The sequence below is a fragment of the Pygocentrus nattereri genome, chromosome 21 (genome assembly GCF_015220715.1).
Source record: "Pygocentrus nattereri isolate fPygNat1 chromosome 21, fPygNat1.pri, whole genome shotgun sequence".
NCBI lineage: Eukaryota > Metazoa > Chordata > Actinopteri > Characiformes > Serrasalmidae > Pygocentrus > Pygocentrus nattereri.
Window position 1 is genome coordinate 4,179,571 of NC_051231.1, and position 21,508 is coordinate 4,201,078.

At 42.6% G+C, this 21,508-nt stretch overlaps 1 protein-coding gene and 1 long non-coding RNA gene across 6 annotated transcripts; one reads left to right on the plus strand and one right to left on the minus strand.

The window, feature by feature from the left end:
• Positions 1–254: 254 nt before the first annotated feature.
• LOC108437608 (solute carrier family 45 member 3) lies at positions 255–21,429 on the minus strand. Of its 4 annotated transcripts, none has more exons than XM_017714805.2 (5): positions 21,339–21,429; positions 11,485–11,794; positions 4,053–4,871; positions 2,396–2,661; positions 255–1,119 (listed from the first exon to the last, which is right to left on the minus strand). In XM_017714805.2, the coding sequence occupies exons 2-5, from the start codon at positions 11,624–11,626 to the stop codon at positions 697–699; spliced, it is 1,650 nt and encodes a 549-aa protein (XP_017570294.1). In that variant the 5' UTR covers positions 11,627–11,794; positions 21,339–21,429; the 3' UTR covers positions 255–696. The 4 variants fall into 4 exon arrangements, with proteins under 4 accessions (XP_017570294.1, XP_017570293.1, XP_017570292.1 ...); XM_017714804.1 differs by lacking the exon at positions 21,339–21,429 and adding an exon at positions 12,345–12,384; XM_017714803.1 differs by lacking the exon at positions 21,339–21,429 and adding an exon at positions 12,011–12,160.
• Positions 12,547–14,710, plus strand: LOC108437609. 2 transcript variants are annotated; one of them, XR_001858636.1, is made up of 3 exons: positions 12,547–12,879; positions 13,559–13,700; positions 13,854–14,710. It is a non-coding gene; the product is annotated as an uncharacterized LOC108437609 (long non-coding RNA). The 2 variants fall into 2 exon arrangements; XR_001858637.1 differs by having other exon boundaries at positions 13,559–13,695.
• Positions 21,430–21,508: the final 79 nt, after the last annotated feature.

A 21,508-nucleotide genomic window follows, 5' to 3' on the forward strand; every position in this document is an offset into this window, starting at 1 on the left:
ATATGTTAAATTCAGCAAATTATCAGCAATAGTGCATTAAAACATGCAGAAGTGCAAGTGTGTTGTATGTAGAGGACGGATTTATGACCAGGGGCGCCCAAATACGTGCATACAACTGTATATCAACGTTCTTTTAAAACACCCATCTGGCTGCTAGAGCACACACTTGTACCCTTTATATGTAATATGCAAGTATCCAGTGTATTCTGGGGGAAAGGGGGTGCGTCAGTCAGAAGAAATGTGGTCACACAACATGACATACACGGCCATCTCTCTTCTTTTCATTATTTCTTTCTCCCTTTTCAAACATTCCTTATTTTTCATAGGCATATGGAATCACTCTGGTCTTGTACACATTTAAGACACTTGAAATAGTTTAAAGCAAAGTATTAAACAGGTGTTTATGACCACAATAGTCAATCTAATCTTTATTAGCCACATCTGTAGCATACAGAAAACCTCTTGATGCTGCTGGAGCAACTGCCGATGCGCTTCTATTATATGGTGAACACATTTTTCTGTACTTTTTCTAAGTACAGGGAGACTGTAGTGAATATCATGCTACAGATGTGACTAGATGGAGATTAGGCTTCAAGAAAACGTTCTTTTTTTAAATGCATTCTGAAAAATGCACTTGACCCATATTACTTTCTCCACATTATAAACACTCCAATAAATAATACTAGCTTCATGCAGTCACTGCAGCATTTCCATGTCCGCCCTGTCAAAGACAATCTTGCTTGCGAAATAAACAGCCAGCAGGCTGAGGGCAGAAGCACAGGCCATGTAGATGCTCACACTATGGAAAAGCTGTACGATGGATCCCATGAAGAGAGAAGGCACGACCTGCGAGAGCAGATAGGCACTGTCCAGTATGGCTATGTCCAGACACATGCCCCTAGGTGGTTGGGAGGACGTGGGGGACGTGTCCATGGGCAGGGTCACGTGCAGATTCAGTGATGTTGACACAGTGGGTTTGCTATGCATGTTTGCTTGGTGTCCATGTGCGCACCCGTTAGTGCTGTGGTACTTAGTGGACGGCTGCGTTTGAGGCAACTTGAGCTTCTCTGGCTCATCCCTGCTGGTTGGGAGCTGGACTCTGCTGCTGGAGAAGAACACCTGAGAACAGAGATTCAGATGTTAGGCGTTTTAGGCCCACTGTTAATAAAAATAAAAATAATAGACTTCAAGAACAAAGTCGTAATATTTTGAGGAAAAAAAAAATCTTAATTTGAGAATAAATTTCATATTTTGAGGAAAAAAAAAAAAAACTATTTCAGGAATAAAATTGTAATATTTCGAGAAAAATTTAATTTTTCGAAGTGATTGTGTCTGTCTGTCTGCCCTGTGATGGACTGGCAACCTGTCCAGGGTGTATCCTGCCTTCCACCCGATGACCACTGGGATAGGCTCCAGCACCCCCTGCGGCCCTGAAGGATAAGTGGCTTAGGTTTGTGTGTGTGTGTATAATATTTCAAGATTAAAGTGGGCTAACTGTAGGGGTCTAACTGTAGGGGGGCTGCTATAACGCGTTGGGGTCTCGGTTGCTGTCCTGGCGCCGGAGCTCCACTCACTCCCGTCTCTCTGTGGATCATCTTGATCTTCATCCTCACTGTCTGTGAAACTTCATGCCCTCCTCGAATGGGGGGAGATGAAGCCCCCAATAGCCGTGTAGACCACCCTGCCTGAGGTTCTCCTTCAACAACACAGACAGACGGTTTCCTCCGAGTCCGTCCGGCTCTTTATTCTAGATAAACGGTTTCCTGCTCACTCGAAATCGTACGACTTTTCTCGAAATATCACACCGTGCGACTTCTCAACAATATTATGACTTTATTCTTGAAGTCCATTTTTATTTTTATTGAAATTCATTCATTAACATTCATCATTGGCATCACCCATGTTTTCAGTAACATTAAACCAATTTGTTTATGGGCTGATGTCAGCGGAAAATGCTGGATCAGTGGGAAATGAATGGATACGATCCAATCCTGTAAGTGGTTTGAGCGTGATGGCCTACTTTTAGATGCTCATCTTAAGTGAAGGGCTTAAACAAAAAATAGCTAGATGTTAAAAAGCTTAGTAGTTTAAAAAAAAATTAAAAATCAGATCAATATCAGTTTATACTCAAGGTTTTACTGTCCCAAAAAAAAAAAAAAATTGACCAGAGTTGCAAAAAATTATAATGCAGGTCCTGCACACCTTGGTAGTAGAAGACTATGTAGGTGTTTCACTTGATATTTCTTGTATATGTCAAAAGTATCTTGAGGTCAGTAACATGACAATGACTGGACAACTGTAATCAATTACTGTAAACAGACAATTAGTGTACCAATTGATTAAGAAAACGCCAAATGAAAACTATGAAAACGGAACAAGATAACCGGAGCTTTACCTGCTTGTCTGAGTGGTAGAGGCAGGTGAGCGTGTAAGGCAGGACCTGCAGAGTGCAGAAGGTGTATCCCGTCGCAGCGGCCATCGCAGTGACCAGAACGACATTGTGAGACACGGTCATCACTGCCGTGGTCAACGCAAGCAGCACCACGCTGCTCATGTAGAGCGCTCGCGCACCAACACACGCCACCATGCGCTCCATCAACAGAGAGAAGCCCACCGACGCCACACACTGCAGGAACAGGCCTAGACTGGCCACCCGCACACCTGGGGGACAACAGCAATCGACATGACGACACGACTCAAAAAGGGCCAAAACATTTGCAATGGATATCAAAGACTAATGAAAGTACATAGTTTAGAGCTGCAACAAGAAAATATAGTTAATTAATCTATCAGCTATTATTCAGCTAATTCAACCATTGTGCTCCGTCATGCCCTCACTGCTCCAGTTTATTCTTTGAAGCCACTTCATAAACTATACTTCCTATTTCACACAGCAGGATTTTTCAGTTAGCCAGATAGCGTAAGCCCAAGGATGAGCCAGAAGGAATGTTCCTCAGCCATTTTCCTATTGGACATGCTTGATTTTGGGCTTATGTTGCTAAACTGAGAAATCCTGCTTTAAGAAATACCCCCAGATGCGAGTAATGTTTGTTTATTTGATGTTTTTTAATATCACCTTTAACGGGTTGTATTTAAATGTGTCTGCTCTTTACCTTTATTATGACTTCCATTATTTTTTTATTTGTCTTTTTCCTTTCCTCAGTAAGGACCTGTTTTCCTTGAGTGTCCAATTCCTTATGCAAGTGCATCAACCTACATCTCACCTCGCTGGAAATATCTCCAAAAAAAGATGAACGTAATGGCCAGTTCTATTCGAATTAAAGTCTCTGACATTTGCATAGTACTGTATGTACACTCATGTACACTTCAGTTGCTTGTCATCACAAATAGCTAATCAGCCAATCACATGGACGCTACTCAATGCATTTAGGCATGTAGAGGTGGTCAAGACAACTTGCTGAAGTGCAGACCGAGCATCAGAACGGGGAAGAAAGGGGATTTAAGGGGCTTTGAACATGGCTTGTTTGTTGGTGCCAGACGGGCTGGTCTGAGTATTTCAGAAACTGCTGATCTGCTGGGATTTTCACACACAACCATCTCTAGGGTTCACAGAGAACGGTCCGAAAAAGAGGAAATATCCAGCGAGCGGTCAGCTGTGTGGACGAAAATGCCTTGTTGATGTGAGAGGTCAGAGGAGAATGGGCAGACTGGTTCCAGATGATAGAAAGGCCACAGGAACTCAAATAACCAACCAGAATCTCTGAGGAACGTTTCCAACACCTTGTTGAAAGTCTGCCACGAAGAATTAAGGCAGTTCTGAAGGCAAAAGGGGGTCCAACCTTTTACTTTATTAGGTGTACCTAATAAAGTGGCCGGTGAGTGTAAATTCTTTATCCATAAGCTTGGGAGGTGTTTTCATGTTTTCTATATTAATAAAAGGTTACACACTTCTATGTTGGTATTTTATACATCAGCCAGCAATATTATCCAAGATGAGCACTGTCAGATCAAAAAGGACTGTCTGGCGGACTACGAGTACCCAGGTGAGAAACATTGGTATAAGACAAGCATAACTCTTAGAAAAAGCATACCTTCCTCATAGTGGAGCCTCTCCAGGGACCCAGGCTTAGCGCTCGGTACTCCGTTATACAAGCCTTCCCCGACAAAGTCTGTATAGAACAGCACAAAAGTCATAAGAGCCATCCAGCTGCACAGCTCAGCCACAAACAGCCTTGCAATGACCACAGGCATGTTGCTGCACAGCGAACAGAGCCTCGGCACCACAGACAGGAGGCTAGTCAGGGTCCGCCTCAGGAGCTGAGTCAATGAGAACAATCTGTGTGGCCAATTGCAGAAGCTCCACAAGTTTGGACCTCTCCTTGACACCTCTAGCCCACCTCCTCCAAGCCCTGCTGTCTGTTCCTCCGAGATGAAGGTTGTGGTCATCAGGCAGATGAGGAAAATGACGATGAGGAGAGAATAAATGAAGGCCTCTTGGCCTCCCAGGTAGGCCGTGGCACCCAGGGAGCTCCAGTCCACAGCAGGCAGCAGGTAGCCCACACAGCCACCCAGGCTGAGCATCAGGGAGTAGACGGAGAAAGCCCTATGGCTCTCCTCCTGTCCAGGGTAGAGGTCCGACACCAGGGCCTCCAGAGGGGTGAAGCAGGCCTGTCCGCAGAACTGCATTATGCAGATAGCAACGACCAGGAGCAGGACCTCCAGCCACTGGTGGTGCTGTTTGGAAAAAAGAGCGGCGATCTGGGGAGCGTGGGGAATGACCACAAGTCCAAGCAGCACGCCAATGCACAAGGCCCACATAAAAGGACGCCGACGTCCATAACGACTGCTCCAGCTGTCACTCGCCAAGCCGATAGGTGGAATGAATATTAACCCCAGTACAGGTCCAACAGCTATGAGGCAAGTCAAAAATACAGAATGAAGTTAGAACAAAGTTAAACAGCAGCGTAGAAAACGAGCATATCACTGCTGTCGGAAGAAAAGCTCGTATCTCCATTTTTGTGGTTTTTCAGTTTTTGATAATATGAAAATGCCTTTACATTGCGTGTAAATTTCATGAAGAATGGACCAAAAGAAATGGCCCAAAATGACGTCTGGTTCCATTAACTTACATTAAAAGTAAAGTAGGTTTTTTTCCTCCTCCTGTAAAGTTACCAGTTTGGAGATGCAAGCTTTTCATCTGACAGCAGTGATATGTTGTGTAATACATGCTGGTCAGTAGCATGACCATGCTGGCTGACCAGCTAAACCAGCACCAGGTCAGCATAAATAAACCTGTTTAGACTTCATGTCTAAGCTGTTTTTCCAGGAGGAAGAATGAAAAGTCAAAGCATCTACGTGAAAGACATTCATTAGACATAAGTTCTTTCTACATCAGTTAAAGCAATGAATGTAGTAGTTCAACAAAACAATCTACCCAATTCATTTCGGTTGGTCTGTTCATCAGGTAATTTGATCACAGTGCAAAGGGTAACGGGGCTTATGCACAAAGTGAGGAAAAAAAAAGAGGACAAAAATGAAGATCCAAGGGTTTAATGACGGCAACAATCGGTCGTGTTTTGGACCTTGGCGTGCTGGTCAACCTTCCACTTACCCCAAATACAGTCGTTCCCTCAAGAAATGATTAGTCACTGAAGTTTGTTTCTACAACATCACACATTTACCTCGACCATGCAGAGTAATCTCAAAACATGCTTGCTTAAGTGGTTTCTGAACTTATGACATCACGTAATCCAGGAAAATGTAAACCAGTACGTCGCATGACTGAAAACAATAGTATTAGTCATCCTGGATCCTGAAATGTGTCAGAAACCACTTCAGCAAATCCATGTCAGATTACTTAACAACTTGACGCATTCAAAGCAAGCCTGGGATTACTAAGCCATGTTTGCACAATGCTTAAAGGTTCCCATAACCTCCCATTACTCATTCGCTACACTATCCATTGCGAAACAAAGAAGCAAACAGACATGACTTGGCTGAGAGGCTGTATTTGGGGTAAGGCAGTGTTTCTTGACCCTGGTAATGGAGGCCCACTGCCCTGCTTTCCCTGCATTAACATGCCCACTTAAACTCAATGGGCTGTTAATAAGCCGATTAGTTGCATCAGGTTTGTTGGGAGCAGGGACGATGGCCCTCCACGACCAAGGTTGAGAAACACTGGGGTACAGAATACAACTCAAACACTGCATGCGATTTCTAATTCTTCAGTATTTAGTGCGTCCACTGGTTGCCGATACTACAGTTTCCAGTCTTTCTGCTTTCAATTTTTCAAAGAAGTCTGACGGAATATTTTTCCACACCTCTGAAGTTCAGTCTTAAATGTTCCATCCATCCATCCTCAATTGCTTATCCGGGTCCGGGTCGCGGGGGCAGCAGCCTAAGCAAAGAGGCCCAGGCCTCCCTCTCCTCCCCATTGGACATGTCTGGAACACCTCCCTAGGGAGGCATCCAGAGGCCATCCTTACCAGATGCCCAAACCACCTCAACTGGCTTCTCTCAATGTGGAGGAGCAGTGGCTCTACTCCAAACCTCTCCTGAATTGCCGATCTTCTCAACCTAGCCTCTCCTTCGATTCACCACCTTACCGTGGTGGAGAGGTTTTCATGCCTACATGATCCTAGGAGCTATGTTGGCGAAAGCTCCTGGTAGGGTCTCCCAAGGCAAACAGGTCCAAGGTGAGGGGCCAGACAAAGGGTGATCCAAAAACCCCCCATGATGGAAAAAAAACAGGACCCAGTTTCTCTCGCCTGGATCAGGATTACCGGGGCCTCACCCTGGATTCAGGCCTGGGGGAGGGGCTCCTCGGCGAGCACCTGGTGGCCGGGCCTTTACCCATGGGTCCCGGCTGGGCCCAGCCCAAAAGAGCTACATGGGATCACTCTCCCATGGACCCACCACCCGTGGGAGAGGCGCTTATGGGAGTCTGGTGCAATGCGGATCGGGTGGCGGCCGAAGGCGGGGGCATTGGCGTTCCGATCCTCGGCTACTGAAACTGGCTCTTGGAACATGGAATGTCTTAGACGTTGGTTTAGTATTTTCTGCTTCTCGCAGCTGAAGTGAACACATTCAGAGATGTTGAGGTCTGGACTCGAGGGGGGATGGTCAATCCATTGTTCTGAAAACACCACTGTGGTCGCCGTTTTGATGGTGCTGTGGTCAAGGAGTGGTCTGGAGGCTCACCATTCAACGATCTTGGACAAAAGGACTCAATTTAACAGCGCTCTGCAGTTTTATTTTTAGTTCTACACACCAAAGTATTTACACTCACGAGGAAAGAGACGAAAAAAAAATTAAAGAAAAACAAAGCAATGACCAAATGACCCCACTGACTCCGCAATCAGCATCTGGCAGCGATTTGTCACCTACAGAACTAAAACAATTCTGTGTCATAGGGTCTGCAAAGCCACACAGACAGTCCTTAAAACATCCTTCTCTCCCTTCTCCATTGTCCCCCTTCCCCTTTAAACCGGTAACCCCACCCACCTTAATTCTGGGTCATACCAATAGCCAGTCTGGGGTGACAATGGAACAAACAATCCACACACTAAATTGTTTACAGAAATACAGTGGCCATTCCTTTCCTATATACACATGCATGTTTGAATTGTTGAGCTAGCTGTGTTTAACCTTCTACAGGTATCTGTAAAGGCTCCCACCTCGCCTGGATCCCCCTGGACTTCAGGTAAGTAGAAGTTTAAATGAATGGTATTAAGTGTCTATCATATTAAAAGTCACCACAGTATTTATTGCAGTCTTGGTGATACGTTGGGGTAACCTGACATCACAACCAGCAACTTCTTTGTGTAATCCTTGTGTGGTGTTGATGTGTTTGTTACTCAGTGGTCTGCTGGACCCACCACATTATTGTTTTTTAAAATCAATACAGCCATAATAATTTATGTAAACATACCAGATGTTTAAAATATCACAAGTGGCCAGCGTAGCGTTCTCCTTTAGCAGCTGTAGCCAGTCAGCAGCCTGTCCATATTGTCCACCGACACACACTAAACAGCAGGCCATGTAGGAGTAGAACAGAGTGAAGGACACAGCACCTCCACACTTTTACTCCCCGCACATTGTAGCTCTGCAGTTACAGAATGTAGCCCATCTGTTTCTCTGATAGTTTGTTACCCCCCTTTTACCCTGTTCTTCAGTGGTCAGGACCCCCATGGAGCAGGTACTATTTGGGTGGTGGATCATTCTCAGCACTGCAGTGTTGTGTTAGTGTGTGCTGTGCTGGTACGAGTGGATCAGACACAGCAGTGCTGCTGGAGTTTTTAAACAGTATACAGTATGTTCTTCACAGAAAATCTGGGTTGAAATATTAAAATCATATTTTCTTTTGGCAAGCATTGAAAATGGGTCCCACAGACCACAACACCACACAAGGCTTTCTCTCAGCAACAGCTTCTTTACAGCTACACATCCTTTCAGACCAAGTGGTCTTCTCAAAGCGGAAGGATGAACACAAACGCCTGTGGATGTTTTCAGATCTGAAGCAGCTTGATTTTCTCCTCTCTCTCAAAAGATGAAAGCTTTTTAGAGCCGTTTATCTGAGGGGCGGCAGTTTTGTGTACCAGGCCTTGAAAGATTGTTAGAGCTCCCACTTGTATTGCATCTCTTAATCAACTCAAGTTTGAGACTAAACTGTACTAAACTAAACTGCAGTGTTCATTTGTTTTCCTCTGACTTTCCCCAAGCTGCTGCGAGAGGATCATCTTGTGTCTAATCTCAGATGAAAAACGTACACGTTGTATTTAATGTGTGCTGTAGCTGGAAATGAAATAAATGAAGGGGGGTCTCTAACTTTTGCACAGGGTGTTTTCACTGACAATTGTTTGTCCCTAATCTTCCATAATACCGTGAACGACCTCGAATTTCCAGTAAGTGTTTCAAGCAAACACAATGAGTCAACAAAAACATCCTGGTAAAGGCCGGTGTGTAAACAGCAAGAAGGGGGGTGGAAATCCAGATTTACATTTTTAAACAATAATTTGCTTTACAGAAACTACATAACATTATTTTATGTAAGCAACACTTGGAAGCGTCAGATTACCAGGCTGAACTGGCACAAAAGCAATTTTTTGCTGTAATGTGACTTGGAGCTGTTTGGACATGCAAATCTGATCTTTTCAAGTCAGACCTGAGCCACTTCGGCTATGTTCACATTACAAGCCTCGTTGCTCAGATCCCATCTCTCTGATTCGATGGTTCACACTCGTTTAGGTAAGTGACTCAAATCCCTCATTAATATGATGAACCGGCGTCCTGAAATGAGCCTCATGAGCTCATCCTACTCAGTAACATCACGTGACAAGTGGCTGGTGTAGTGTAGTGGGTAACTCCTCTGCCTTCTATGCTGTAGACTGGGGTTCAATCCCCCACCTGGGTAAGCGCCCTACACTATACCAATAGAGTCCTTGGGCAAGATTCCACCACCTTCACCTACTTGTGTAAAATGATCAAACTGTAAGTCGCTCTGGATAAGAGCGTCAGCCAAAATGCCGTAAATGTGACTGAATCACTGCATCATCAGCACAAACTTACGAGCTTCGCTGAGAAGATCATTAACTCTGATCAGCTCTCAGCTTCATTATTAGAGCCAGACGGAGGAGAAAAAGGTGAGATGAGCTGCTTTTCCAACGTTTAACAGGATTTAAAGGCTGTTCAGCGCTGCTGCCAGAGTAACTCTGAATGATGGCCGATCTGAGCGTCACATTAAGGTCACATGGCCACGAATCGGATACGTATACGATCTAGGACCACACATGAAAGTGACTCAGGTCGGATTTGAAAAGATCAGATTTGTGCCCACACAGCCCTGAAAACAGGGCAAAAAATGGGATTTGTGCCACTTCAACATCAGATCTGAGTCACATTAGGGCAAAAAAATCAGATTCAGATCCTGGTGATGTGAACGTAGGCTTAAATATGTGGTCCTAGATTGGATTCGTATCCAATCTAAAAATAGAAGTAACCATACCAAAAGCATTACATGGATGTAAATAGAACCATTGCCTCTACTACAGAACCCTTGAAGAGCAATCTTTTTAAGCACGTCACAGTGTTGCTCAGTGCTAATAGGCGGGTATGGGAATATACTTAAAGACGGTTCTTCAAGAGTTCTTTAATAATTGCAATGGTTCTAATCAGAACTCTGAGTTCTGTGATGGTTCTCTTAGGTTCTGCATTTATTTTGATGTGAAGCTACCTTCTATAACAATAGAAGAACCTGTTTTGGTGCTATATAGAACCATTTTCAAAAAGGTTCCATTTATTCTCATATACAACATTTTCTCCATCAATCTCAAGAACCATTTCGCCATGTAAAAATCTGTTTAAGCATGAAATGGTTCTATACTGAACTCACAGTTCCAAATAGAACCCTTGACTTCAGAACCCTTGAAGAACCATATTTTAAAGTATGTCACAATGTTGCTCAATGCTAATAGGTGGGGTATGGAAACGCACTTAAAATAATGATGGTTCTTCAAGAGTTCTTTTGTAAAGGCAATGGTTCCGTTTAGAACTCAGAGTTCTATAAAGAAACATTCCATGCATAAATTGTTCTTTACATGCTGCAATGGTTCTTCAGAATTATGAAAAATGTGTTAAATGGTTCCATATAGAACCTTTTTGAAAATCTTTATCTGTAGCACCAACATGAGTACTATTATTGTTCCAATGTCAAGCTTGTAACAATAGAAGAACCTGTTTTGGTGCTACACAGAACCATTTTGAAGAAGGTTCTATTTATAGTCTTATACAACACATTCTCCGTCAATCTGAAGAACCATTTCACCATGTAATGATTCATTTTTAGCCCCGAATGGTTCTATATCGAACTCTGAGTTCTAAATAGAACCATTGGCTTTAATCAAGAACCCTTAAAGAACCACCTTTTAAAGTATGTCACAGTGTTGCTCAATGCTAACAGGTAGGGTATGGGAACTCATTTAAAGATGGCTCTTCAAGGGTTCTGTAGTAAAGACAATGGTTCTATTTAGAGCCATGACTTATAAATAGAACCATTTCATGCTCAAATGGTTCTTTGCATGCAGCGGTTCTTCAGATTTATGGAAAATGTGTTGTACATGGTTCTTTATAGAACTTTTTTGAAAAATAGTTTTTATATAGAGCCTTGCAACAACAGAGGAGCCTGTTTTGGTGCTGAATAGAACCATTTTCAAAAAGGTTCCATTTACTAAAAGGTTCTAACACACTGTCCATCAATCTGAAGAACCATTTCACCATGTAAAAATCCATTTAAGCATGAAATGGTTCTATATTGAACTAATTATTCCAGATACAACCATTGGCTTTACTTAAGAACCCTTGAAGAACCATCTTTTTAAAGTGTCTAAGCTTCCACAACATATCTTGGCTAATCAACTGCATTTGACCTAAAGAGAGGTCTCCTAACCATCACTGTTTTCCAGCTAAGAGATAAACTAACTGCCAATGATGCTGGAGAACGCTACACTTTGAGGGAATCTCACTTACCCAGCACCATGGTCATGAAGCGCTCCTCCATCCCAGCCTCCAGCAGCATGGGAGGGATGTAGATGGTTCCAGTGGCCATGCATATCTCCAGCCCACACGTCAACACATTGACCAGGAAGAGGTCATAGAGCCTGCCACGCATGGCCAGAGCCTCTACTCCTTCTTATCTCTTCCTTGACCTAAAGCTGCTTCTGTGAGAAGAATTCTCTGGCCATAATCAGAAGAGAAAGCTGGTCACTGCTGAACGTAATGGCTGGTAGAAGATCAAGGTTTGAGAAGTTCATGCTCCACCATGTTTCCTCCATGTTGCCTGGAAGAAGAAAGAGCTTAGTTCTCATCCATTTCCAAACACGCCCCAATAAATAGCATTAATTTTGCAACTTAATCACAGAAAATAGTATTTGCTTCTCAATTCATTCTCCCTTCAGCCTAAGGGCTTCACATTAGTGACCAACTAAGCTAATCCTTCACTGCTTGTTGACACACAATTGACTGAAAATTGCACATATGTTACTGGCTGTTGAACCATTTGTAAAGTTCTGGTGAGGTTCTGTAGGGATCCTTATCCAGGGGTAGGTGCAGATATAATCTGAGGCTACATCACATGACCAGGTTGAAGTGGCACAAATCCCATTTTTTGCCCTGTTTTCAGGGCTGTGTGGACACAAATCTGACTGGTCACTTTCATATGTGGTTCCAGATCGGATACGTATCCGATTCGTGGCCATGCAACCTTAATGTGACGCTCAGATCGGAATTCATGTGCTTTTTTTCCACTGTGCTATCATTCAGAGTTACTCTGGCAGCAGCGCCAAACAGCCGTTGAAGCCTGTAAACGGTGGAAAAGCAGCTCATCTCACCCTTTTCTCCTCCGTCTGGCTCTAATAATGAAGCTGAGAGCTGATCAGAGTTAATGATCTTCTCAGCGAAGCTCGTTCTGCTCGTTAGTTTGTGCTGATGATGCAGTGATTCATTCACGTGACGTCACTGAGTAGGATGGGCGCCTGTGGTCATTTCAGGACGTCAGCTCCTTCACATTAATGACAGATTTGAATCACTGACTCTAACGAGTGTGAACCATCGTGTCAAAGAGATGGGATCTGAGCAATGAGGCTTGTAATGTGAACGCAGCTTAGAGAGTCACAGCAAAACAGCGTTCAGGACCTCATTTAAAACACCTGCTTGACCTCATCAGCTCATTATCAAGGCCTTCCTCAGACTTGTTTGTTAGAAGAGGGCAAACACTGTGATACGCACATATTCTGGTCCTCCAGGTCTTGAGTTCTGGGTGACCGTCTTAAGGAAACTTTGAGGAAAATGCTGTGGAGGGCAGGTGGACTCAAATCTTCAACTTAAGAGTCACTTTGAGTGAAATAAACCAAGCTGGATTTAAAGGTAAGTGTGCTAACTGGGCTTAAAGTGATGGTTTCAGCAAAAACACACACTAATGCTGCTATCAAGTGGTCTTGGTTTGATCAAATTAGTTAGTTTCCCACCAGAAAGCACCTCCTTTGATGTCGGATGACTGTCTAACACGAAGTTTCTGATTTGGCACGAATTGGCCGAGTTGTAATGTCAACACTGTTTTCATCAAGACTAAGTTTAGAAGTCAAACGATGGAACACAATCAGAGAAACTGTACAAATAGGAGGGTCATTGTAAAGTGAATTGGAAACATGTACAGGTTTACATTTAATTTGCTTCCTAGAGTAAAATGGGACAAAACCAATAGATGCCAGCTAGTTAATAAACTACACCCATTTAACAAAACTCGGTGTTCATCTCTCACATAGTGAAGGAGTTCCTGCTCAAAGAAACGACCTCCCTGTTTGCACTTGAAAGCAGCATTACTGCTTAACTTGCCCCAGTCAGCCAAGACTTGTTTGGTGTCTAAAGTTAGTTTCTTTAGGCCTGCACAGGACCTATTATACTAATGTAGCTAACAAGAAGTAGTGGAAGATCAAGTACTTGGCCCCATGAATTAGCATTGTGCCAACTGTAAGCCTAAATCAATATGCATTTGCTTCAAACCATGGCAAGTAACCTCAAACATGCTTGCTTTTCGCCGCTTTAGGAAGAAAACCTCGCATCTCCATTTCTGTCGTATTTCAGTGTTGTCCTTTTACATCGTAAATTTGATGGTGAATGGACCAAAAGAAACGGCCCAAAATGACTTGGAAAGACGTCTGGTTCCATTGACTTGCATTAAAAGTAAAGTAGGTTTTTTGATTCTCCTGTGAAGTTACCATTTTGGAGTTTGTTTTACTGTCATATTGTTGCCATAAAATGGGTGAAAGTACATCATATAGCTAAAAATGGTAGAAGCAGCCACCTTGAAGCCTAAACTGTGTATTTGTCCATTTTTGTAGATGGCCGTATGTCCGAAGCCACACAAGCAAGTCTATTTGTGAAACTTGACCAGAGAACTTGAAGAATTGACAATCTACGATGTCTTTTAGGGTTCTCAAACACTAGAGGGCGCTGCCGAGTGAGTCCAAAATGACTGGATTATGATGGAGCATTTGAGCACAATCATGGTTTATAAATGCTTAAATCTTAATGTAAAGGAATGGTCACTTCTGGAAAACAGCAGCGTAAAACATCTTAAACCTGCTGTTACATTTTAAGAGCTTAAACTCGAGTTAGAGTTTAAAATTGTGGCTCATGTACGTTAAGTCAGTGAGCACAAATGGCCAATGAGCTGCTCTGCTCACCAACCAATCAGCATTCAGTAGTAGTAATGTTGGCGTCCTGCAGCCCAAAAACTTTTCTTTGCTCTTTTTAGTGAAATGCATCCTTATACCTTCTAAAATTGTGCAAGTAATTAGAAACTATTTAACTTTTGATTTTTAGCTGTTGCTCCATTTGCTCCCATTCGTTGAGGACTCGCTCGTGGGCGCCCTCTGCTGTTTTGCAGTCCTGTTTTATATAATGGGGGAAATAGGAAGTGGCCAGACTCCTAAGTTGTTAAGCTCAGTTCAAATCATCAGACACCAAATGTGTCTTTGCTGATTAACTACATTTGGGGAATGGGGAAATGTGTAAGTTTGATTGGATGATCCATCATTTTGTTTATATCAGTACTACCTTAAATTAAAAGCGATTAAATCTGCCTTAAATTAAACCAGTTGGTTACATAATGAATCCTGCTCTGGCCTACACCAAGCCCTAATAAAGGATGGTCATTTTGGCAAATGATGGTGCAATAAATGTTTGACACCCATGATTCTTTCGCTGCAGGCCTTGGCAGTGTTGGAGTGGGTAACTGGGACAGACTGGACAATTAATGGTGGGCTGATGGTGTTTTGGGCCAGTTACTGTGAGCTAATGTATAAACTTGCACATATAAGCACAGGACACTGATGAACTGCTGTATGCTAGTGTCCAACCAGCAGCCCCCAGCTCAAGTGGTCCAGCCCTGCTAATTGTTATAAACATGGTTTATTTTGAAGCTGTACAGTGATGATCAAGCCTCTGGGTCAAATGACAGACAGTCCAGCATCTCTAGAAGAGGATGGGGCCTAAAACAGGTGAGTCTTTATCTTTATACAGAATTCAACCTGAAACAAATCGAGAGAGCTTCTCAAGTGTAAGCAGCTCACTTCCGCGACATGCATTGGAGGGAAGAAGCTGGGGGCCTGCATGTAACTCCTGGTCTGAAGACCAAGTCCCATTCTGGGCCTGTGTAGTTCAAACATGCTTAAGGTCTAGTCATTGCCTTTCATTAAAACCAAATGGCACGAAAGCTTGTGGAAGCCTCTGGAAGCAGGAAAGAACAAACCTACCTCAACTTTTGTCCCTCATTGAATGTTTGCTGCTACTTTCCTCCTAATGGAGTAAAGGTTGCGTCCTTCAGATTATGGGTTGCAGAACTATCCCGATGCTACTGCTAGGCGGTGTCATTAGGATGCATAATGTAAACCTTCATAGCTACGCTGACGACACCGTAATACACTTCCATTCCTTCTGATGGTCAAGACTCTGTAGACAGCCTGACCAGCTGTCATATTTCTCAGTGGATGCTGCAATTTTCTACGATTAAATCATGAAAATACTGACTGTTGGTTTAAAAACGCAGAGAAAGCTGCTTTATGAGAAACTTGGTTCTTTAGCTTCATATACCAAACCTGAAGCAGGAAACCTGGTGTGATCTTAGACTCTGAGCTCTGCTTTATCTACATGTAAACAGTCACTAAAGTAGCTTTATCATCTGAGAAATATCAAACCTTCTCTCTGAGCGACGCAGTGAAATGTTTTCATGCATTCGTTACAGCAGAGTTGATCACTGTAATGATCTTCTTGCTGAACTTCCTAAGAAAGCAGCACATCCCTTACAACTCATACAAAATGGAACGGCATCCTAACAAAAACACAGGGAGATCAGGTCAGTCCTGTTTAGAAACGACTGCACTGGCTGCCTGTATCGTCCAGGATAGACTTCAAAGCTCTGCTACTATTTTTTTTTTTTTTTTTTTTAAGGCTCTGAATGACCTTAAAGCACCTCCTATATCAGAGTGCCTGTCTTATGATCTTAGATCTGCAGATAGTGACCTTCTACAAACACCTTCTGTAAAATACAGGAAGCATGGAGAGGACTCATTCAGTTATTCTGCTTCTAAACTGGAGCTCAGTTCACCTTTTATTAGGTGGTCAAGCTCAGTGGACACTTGAAGCATCTAAAACATGTGGCATTTAACTAAAACTCATTCTCATGGTGTTTTCTTTAGTTTGATCTGTAATTTTCTCATTCTAAATTAACCCATATAGTTTCTTGTATTACTGCTGAGCTTTATCGCCGGTCTGTAAAGCACTTTGAGCTGCCACCAGCATGACAAGCGCTATGTAAATGTTATTATTGAACTGTGTGCTGAGGAAAGTGAAGAAGTCTGATGGTGCTTCTTTTCTGACTACCAGCTCTGTCACGTTTTGGTGAACTGACTGGATGACATGTATTGATATTGTGTTCTTGTTAATTGGCTCCTCACCTGACAGCTGGGACCTCACTAGACTGGACTAGTTATGCTTCCAGGATGTACAGTCAGAAAAAACGACGCAAGAAATTTGACTAACATTTTTAATTTGCAAGCTGATTTCTGGTCAGCTGGATGGTGGAAAGCAAGACTTTTAAATGTACACTAGGCTGAGCTTTAATATGCTAAAAGCAGGAAGCTGAAGTGTATAACTGTCCCAGATAACATCACCACCCATTTAGTCAACTTGCCGTTACTGGCCAAGTCACACCAGTGCACACAGTGTAAACACAGTACCTAACGCACACGCCGCAGAGCGGACAGTCATAAGAGGGCACGTGCTTGTTGCTCAAGATATCAATGGGATGTTTTACTTCCGCTTGAATCAGCCTTTCAGCCTGGTTTGCCCAGCTGGGCCCTGTATGGATGTCATGGAATATATAATAGACAAATAACCAGCTAGAATCAGAGCTATACTCAACCTGCGCTGTTAACCTGTGGCTGGTGGGATTCAACAAGTAACTAAAATACTGTTTCCTGCTTCCTGCTAATGTATTAAGGATGTGAATGAGTACTTGGTTAACTGTTGGAAGTGCCAGTATTTGATACAGAGATCATTTTTCTGTTTTTACATAATTTTGACAGCACTAACAGCCACTTGTCAAACATTCATGGTGATTGGACCAAAATTTTCTCCATTGATCTGCACTGAAATCTAAGCATACTACTTTTTTGTAGGCTTAAGATTTTAACTAACATTTTTATATTTTGATATTTTCCTATATTTTCAGAAAAGGCCTGTACTGTCAAATTCGTGTGCTTGCATAGCTGGGAAAAAATTGGGATGAAATGGGTGGTGATAAATGCAGCCAATCTGCTGTTGAAGTGACTGGAATGGAGCTGGATGTCAGTTGTCAGAATGAAGTCCTTTTTACCCTGTTCTTCAGTGGCCAGGACCCCTGCAGGACCCTCACAGAGCAGGTACTATTTGGGTAGTGGGTCATTCTCAGCACTGCAGTAACACTGACGTGGTGGTGGTGTTTTAGTGTGTGTTGTGCTGGTCTGAGTGGATCAGACAGCAGTGCTCCTGGAGTTTTTAAACACTGTGTCCACTCTCTGTCCACTCTATTAGACACTCCTACCTTGTCAGTCCACCTTGTAGATGTAAAGTCAGACACGACAGCTCATCTGCTGTTGCACAGTTCGTCGGTCATCGTCTAGTCCTTCATCAGTGGCCACAGGATGCTGTTGGCTGGATGTTTTTGGCTGGGGGACTATCCTCGGTCCAGCAACACAGATGTTTATTTAAAAAAAAAAAAAAAAAAAACTCCAGCAGCACTGCTGTGTCTGATCCACTCAGACCAGCACAACACACACCATCACATCAGTGTTACTGCAGTGCTGAGAATGACCCACCACCCAAATAGTACCTGCTCTGTGAGGGTCCATGGGGGTCCTGACCACTGAAGAACAGGGTAACAGAGTATCAGAGAAACAGATGGACTACAGTCTGTAACTGTAGAACTACAAACTGCACCTACAGTTATTTGCAAAATAATAGCAGTGTTTTTAAAACAACTGAGAAAAAGCTGGATCCTCATAATATTGATGGGGCAGTCGTGGGCTGGAGGTCAGGAAACCGGAAGGTTGCCAGTTCGATCCCCTCAGCTGACAGTCCATGACTGAAGTGCCCTTGAGCAAGATACCTAACCCCCAACTGCTCCCTGGGCGCCATGGATAGGGGTGTGTGTTCACTAGTGTGTGTGTATGAGGGTGTTTCACTGCACGGATGGGTTAAATGCAGAGGTCTAATTTCAGTGACAAATGGTTGTCAACTCAATAATGGCATTTCTTTCGATATCCTAAGGCACTGGGAGCACTGCACAACTCCAAATAAAAACATGAACAAAATATCAATTTTTAAACTGAAAATGAAGAAAAATAGCAGTCTGCATTTTCATTTAGAAACTCGAATATTTACAGTATAAACAGATTTAGCTTTTCTGTTAAATCACTGACCTAATATTTACTTCTATTACCTTTTATTTCTGATAACTGCTTTACCTCTGTGACATGCTGACATCTGACACCTGCCAACAGATATTCCAGCCCAAACTGACTGGAATACATTCCACAGTTCTTCTGCATTCTTGGGTTTTGCATCAAAATCAGCATTTGAGATGTCGCTCCACAAATTCTCAATTGGATTGAGGTCTGGGGGTTGGGCTGGCCACTTCATAACAACCGTGTTGGTCTGGAACCAGGATGTTGCCCACTTGCTGGTGTGTTTTGGGGTCGTTGTCCTGTTGAAGCACCCATTTCAAGGGCATTTCTTCTTCAGCATAAGGCAACATGACCCCTTCCAGTATTTAGATATAGTCAAACTGGTCCATGGTGCCTGTGATAAATGGGGCCCAACTCCAAAATAAGAGCAACATTTCCAAACCATTATGCTTGCACCTCCATGTTTCAGTCTTCAGTGTACTGTGGCCTGAATTCGGTGTTTATAATTCAGTCTGTGGCCTTTAGACCCAATAAGAACAGTCTTGCTCTCATCTGTCTGGAGAATGTTGTGCCACTTCTCTTTAGGCCAGACCAATGTGTTCCTTTTCAACACGTCTTTTTCAGCAATGGTACTTTTACGAGGCTTTCTTGCCAATAGGCTTCACGTAGGCATCTTCTGATTGTTGCAGTGCTCCCAGGTAACTGAAGATCTTCTTTGATGTCCCTGGAGCTGATCATTGCTTCTTTGCCATTCTTATTCTATGATCCAGGCGGATGGCAGTGTTTTCTTTTCCTACAACCTGTTGAGTTTTGCCATTTTTAAAGCATTTCAGATCATTTTAGCTGAGCAGCCAATTATTTTCTGCACTACTTTGTCTTCCCCTCTCCAATCAACATCTTGATCAAGGTTCTTTCTCCTTCGGTACGATGTCTGGAACCCATTTTACTCACTGAGCAAGGGTGAAAACCAACTGGTACGTGAATTGAATCGAACCATTTGTCACTGTGTTTGCACACTGTGAAATTAGACCTTCATTTAACCCATCCGTGCAGTGAAACACACACACACACACACACTAGGGGGCAGTAAGCAGACTTGCCTGGAGTGGTGGGCAGCCCTATCCACGGCACCCGGGGAACAACTGGGGGTTAGGTGCCTTGCCCCTTCCATTTGCTCTCCTCCTTCTTTAAATAAGGGCCATATTTGACACCTGTTTCTTCCCATAGCAAATGACCTCGCAATTAAACTCCACTGCTATTAATTTGAACATGCCCCTTCATTAAATTACACCCAATTAGCAGCGTGCATATCATGACTTGGTTGCCCATTACTTGGCTACACCTAGTCATGTGTCTGGGGACAACATGGACAGGCTGCTGACTGGCTACAGCTGCTAAAGGAGAACCCTATGCTGACCACGTGTGATACTTTAAACATCTGGTATGTTTACATGCATTGTTATGGCTGTATTGACTTAAACACAATGCGGTGGGTCCACCAGACCACTGAGTAACAGCAACATCACACAAGGGTTAAGGCTTGTAGCTCTGAAAGTGATAGGGCATGAGCACAGCAGTGTTATTCAGTCTATTTGCAAACGTAGGTGTGACACCATTTCATTCGGCTGTGAAACCAACCCACAACCTTTGGCTCACAGTAATGGACTAAGCATAAATGTTCACTGGACTAAGTGTGAAAACAGCAGAGCTGACGAGGAAAAGCGGAGGGATCTGAGGCTGGTTTTAAAACAAAGACCCCAAATGCCTCCACCCGGGCAAATATGTTATCAGTGTGATCTTATTTCATTTTCCATGTATTAAGGTTAGAAATGTTATAAGGAAAATACAGATGTTAAATGAAGTTAATGAGGCTGAGTTAAGAAGGCAGGCAGGCACTGAAACGGTCAACACCACTGACTATACTGACGTATAATATATTGGATTTAAACATCTGATATCAATAATATCTCCTGCTGGTGGAACAAAAAAAAAAAAAATTGTCATTTTTCAGTTTTTGACAACATTTGAAAGTAGCTGTTGCTCTTTACATTGTGTGTAAATTTCATGATGATTGGACCAAAAGAAATGACCCAAAATGAATTGTACAAACGTCTGGTTCCATAGACTTGCATTAGTTACAGTAGGTTTTTTCCTTTTTCTGTAAAAAGTTTTGGAAACACGAGGTTTTGTTCTATTATGTTCTATTCATTAAATACAGCGTATTAAGCCTGTTTTTCAACATAATTATCAACTGATTAGTAACAATTACACTCAGAGATTTTAATGCCTAATTACAAGATTGTATTGTGCATCATTCTTAGAGGAAATTTTTCATTTTATATAAAATATATTCATGTAGAATATTACACATTCTAATTTCACTGTTCATTTTTTAAATAAATAATGTATTTGTTGGAACAAAACTTTATCTCCAAAATTTTAACAAAACTTTACAGGAGAAGGGGAAAAAAAAAAACATTACTTTCAATGTAAGTCAATGGAACCAGAATTTTTCAAGTCACTTTGGGCCGTTTCCATTGGTCAGTTCATCATGAAATTTGCATACATTGTAAAGTGTAACAGGCATTTTCAAATTATGTATTTAAAAAAAAAAAAAAAAACCCTGAAAAAGGACAAAAATAGAGATACGAGGTTTTGTTCCAGCAGCGGTGATGTTTTATGAATATAGTGTAATAAGTACAGTGATGCACTGAATTGGTGAAAGATTAAAAGTCGCACGTTCTAATTTTATTTGTTCCATTTATTGCAAGTTGGTCTGCATCTTGTTTAATTCTTACATCAAAAACATCATTACACAAAAAAGTTCAACTATTCACTGAACACACACCAGCTTTAGTGGATAAAACTCAGGATACGTACATCTCAGGATGCTCTGTTAGGCTCCTGGTCTTCAGTCCTCCGGTGCTCGCATGCTTTACTCGTCCCCATCTGGCTGGCAGTTTAAACACACCAAGTCAGAAAGGAGGAGGAGCCGACAAAGCAGGAAATGAGACGACCTGCATCTCTAATAACAGCTTGGAGATCAGGAA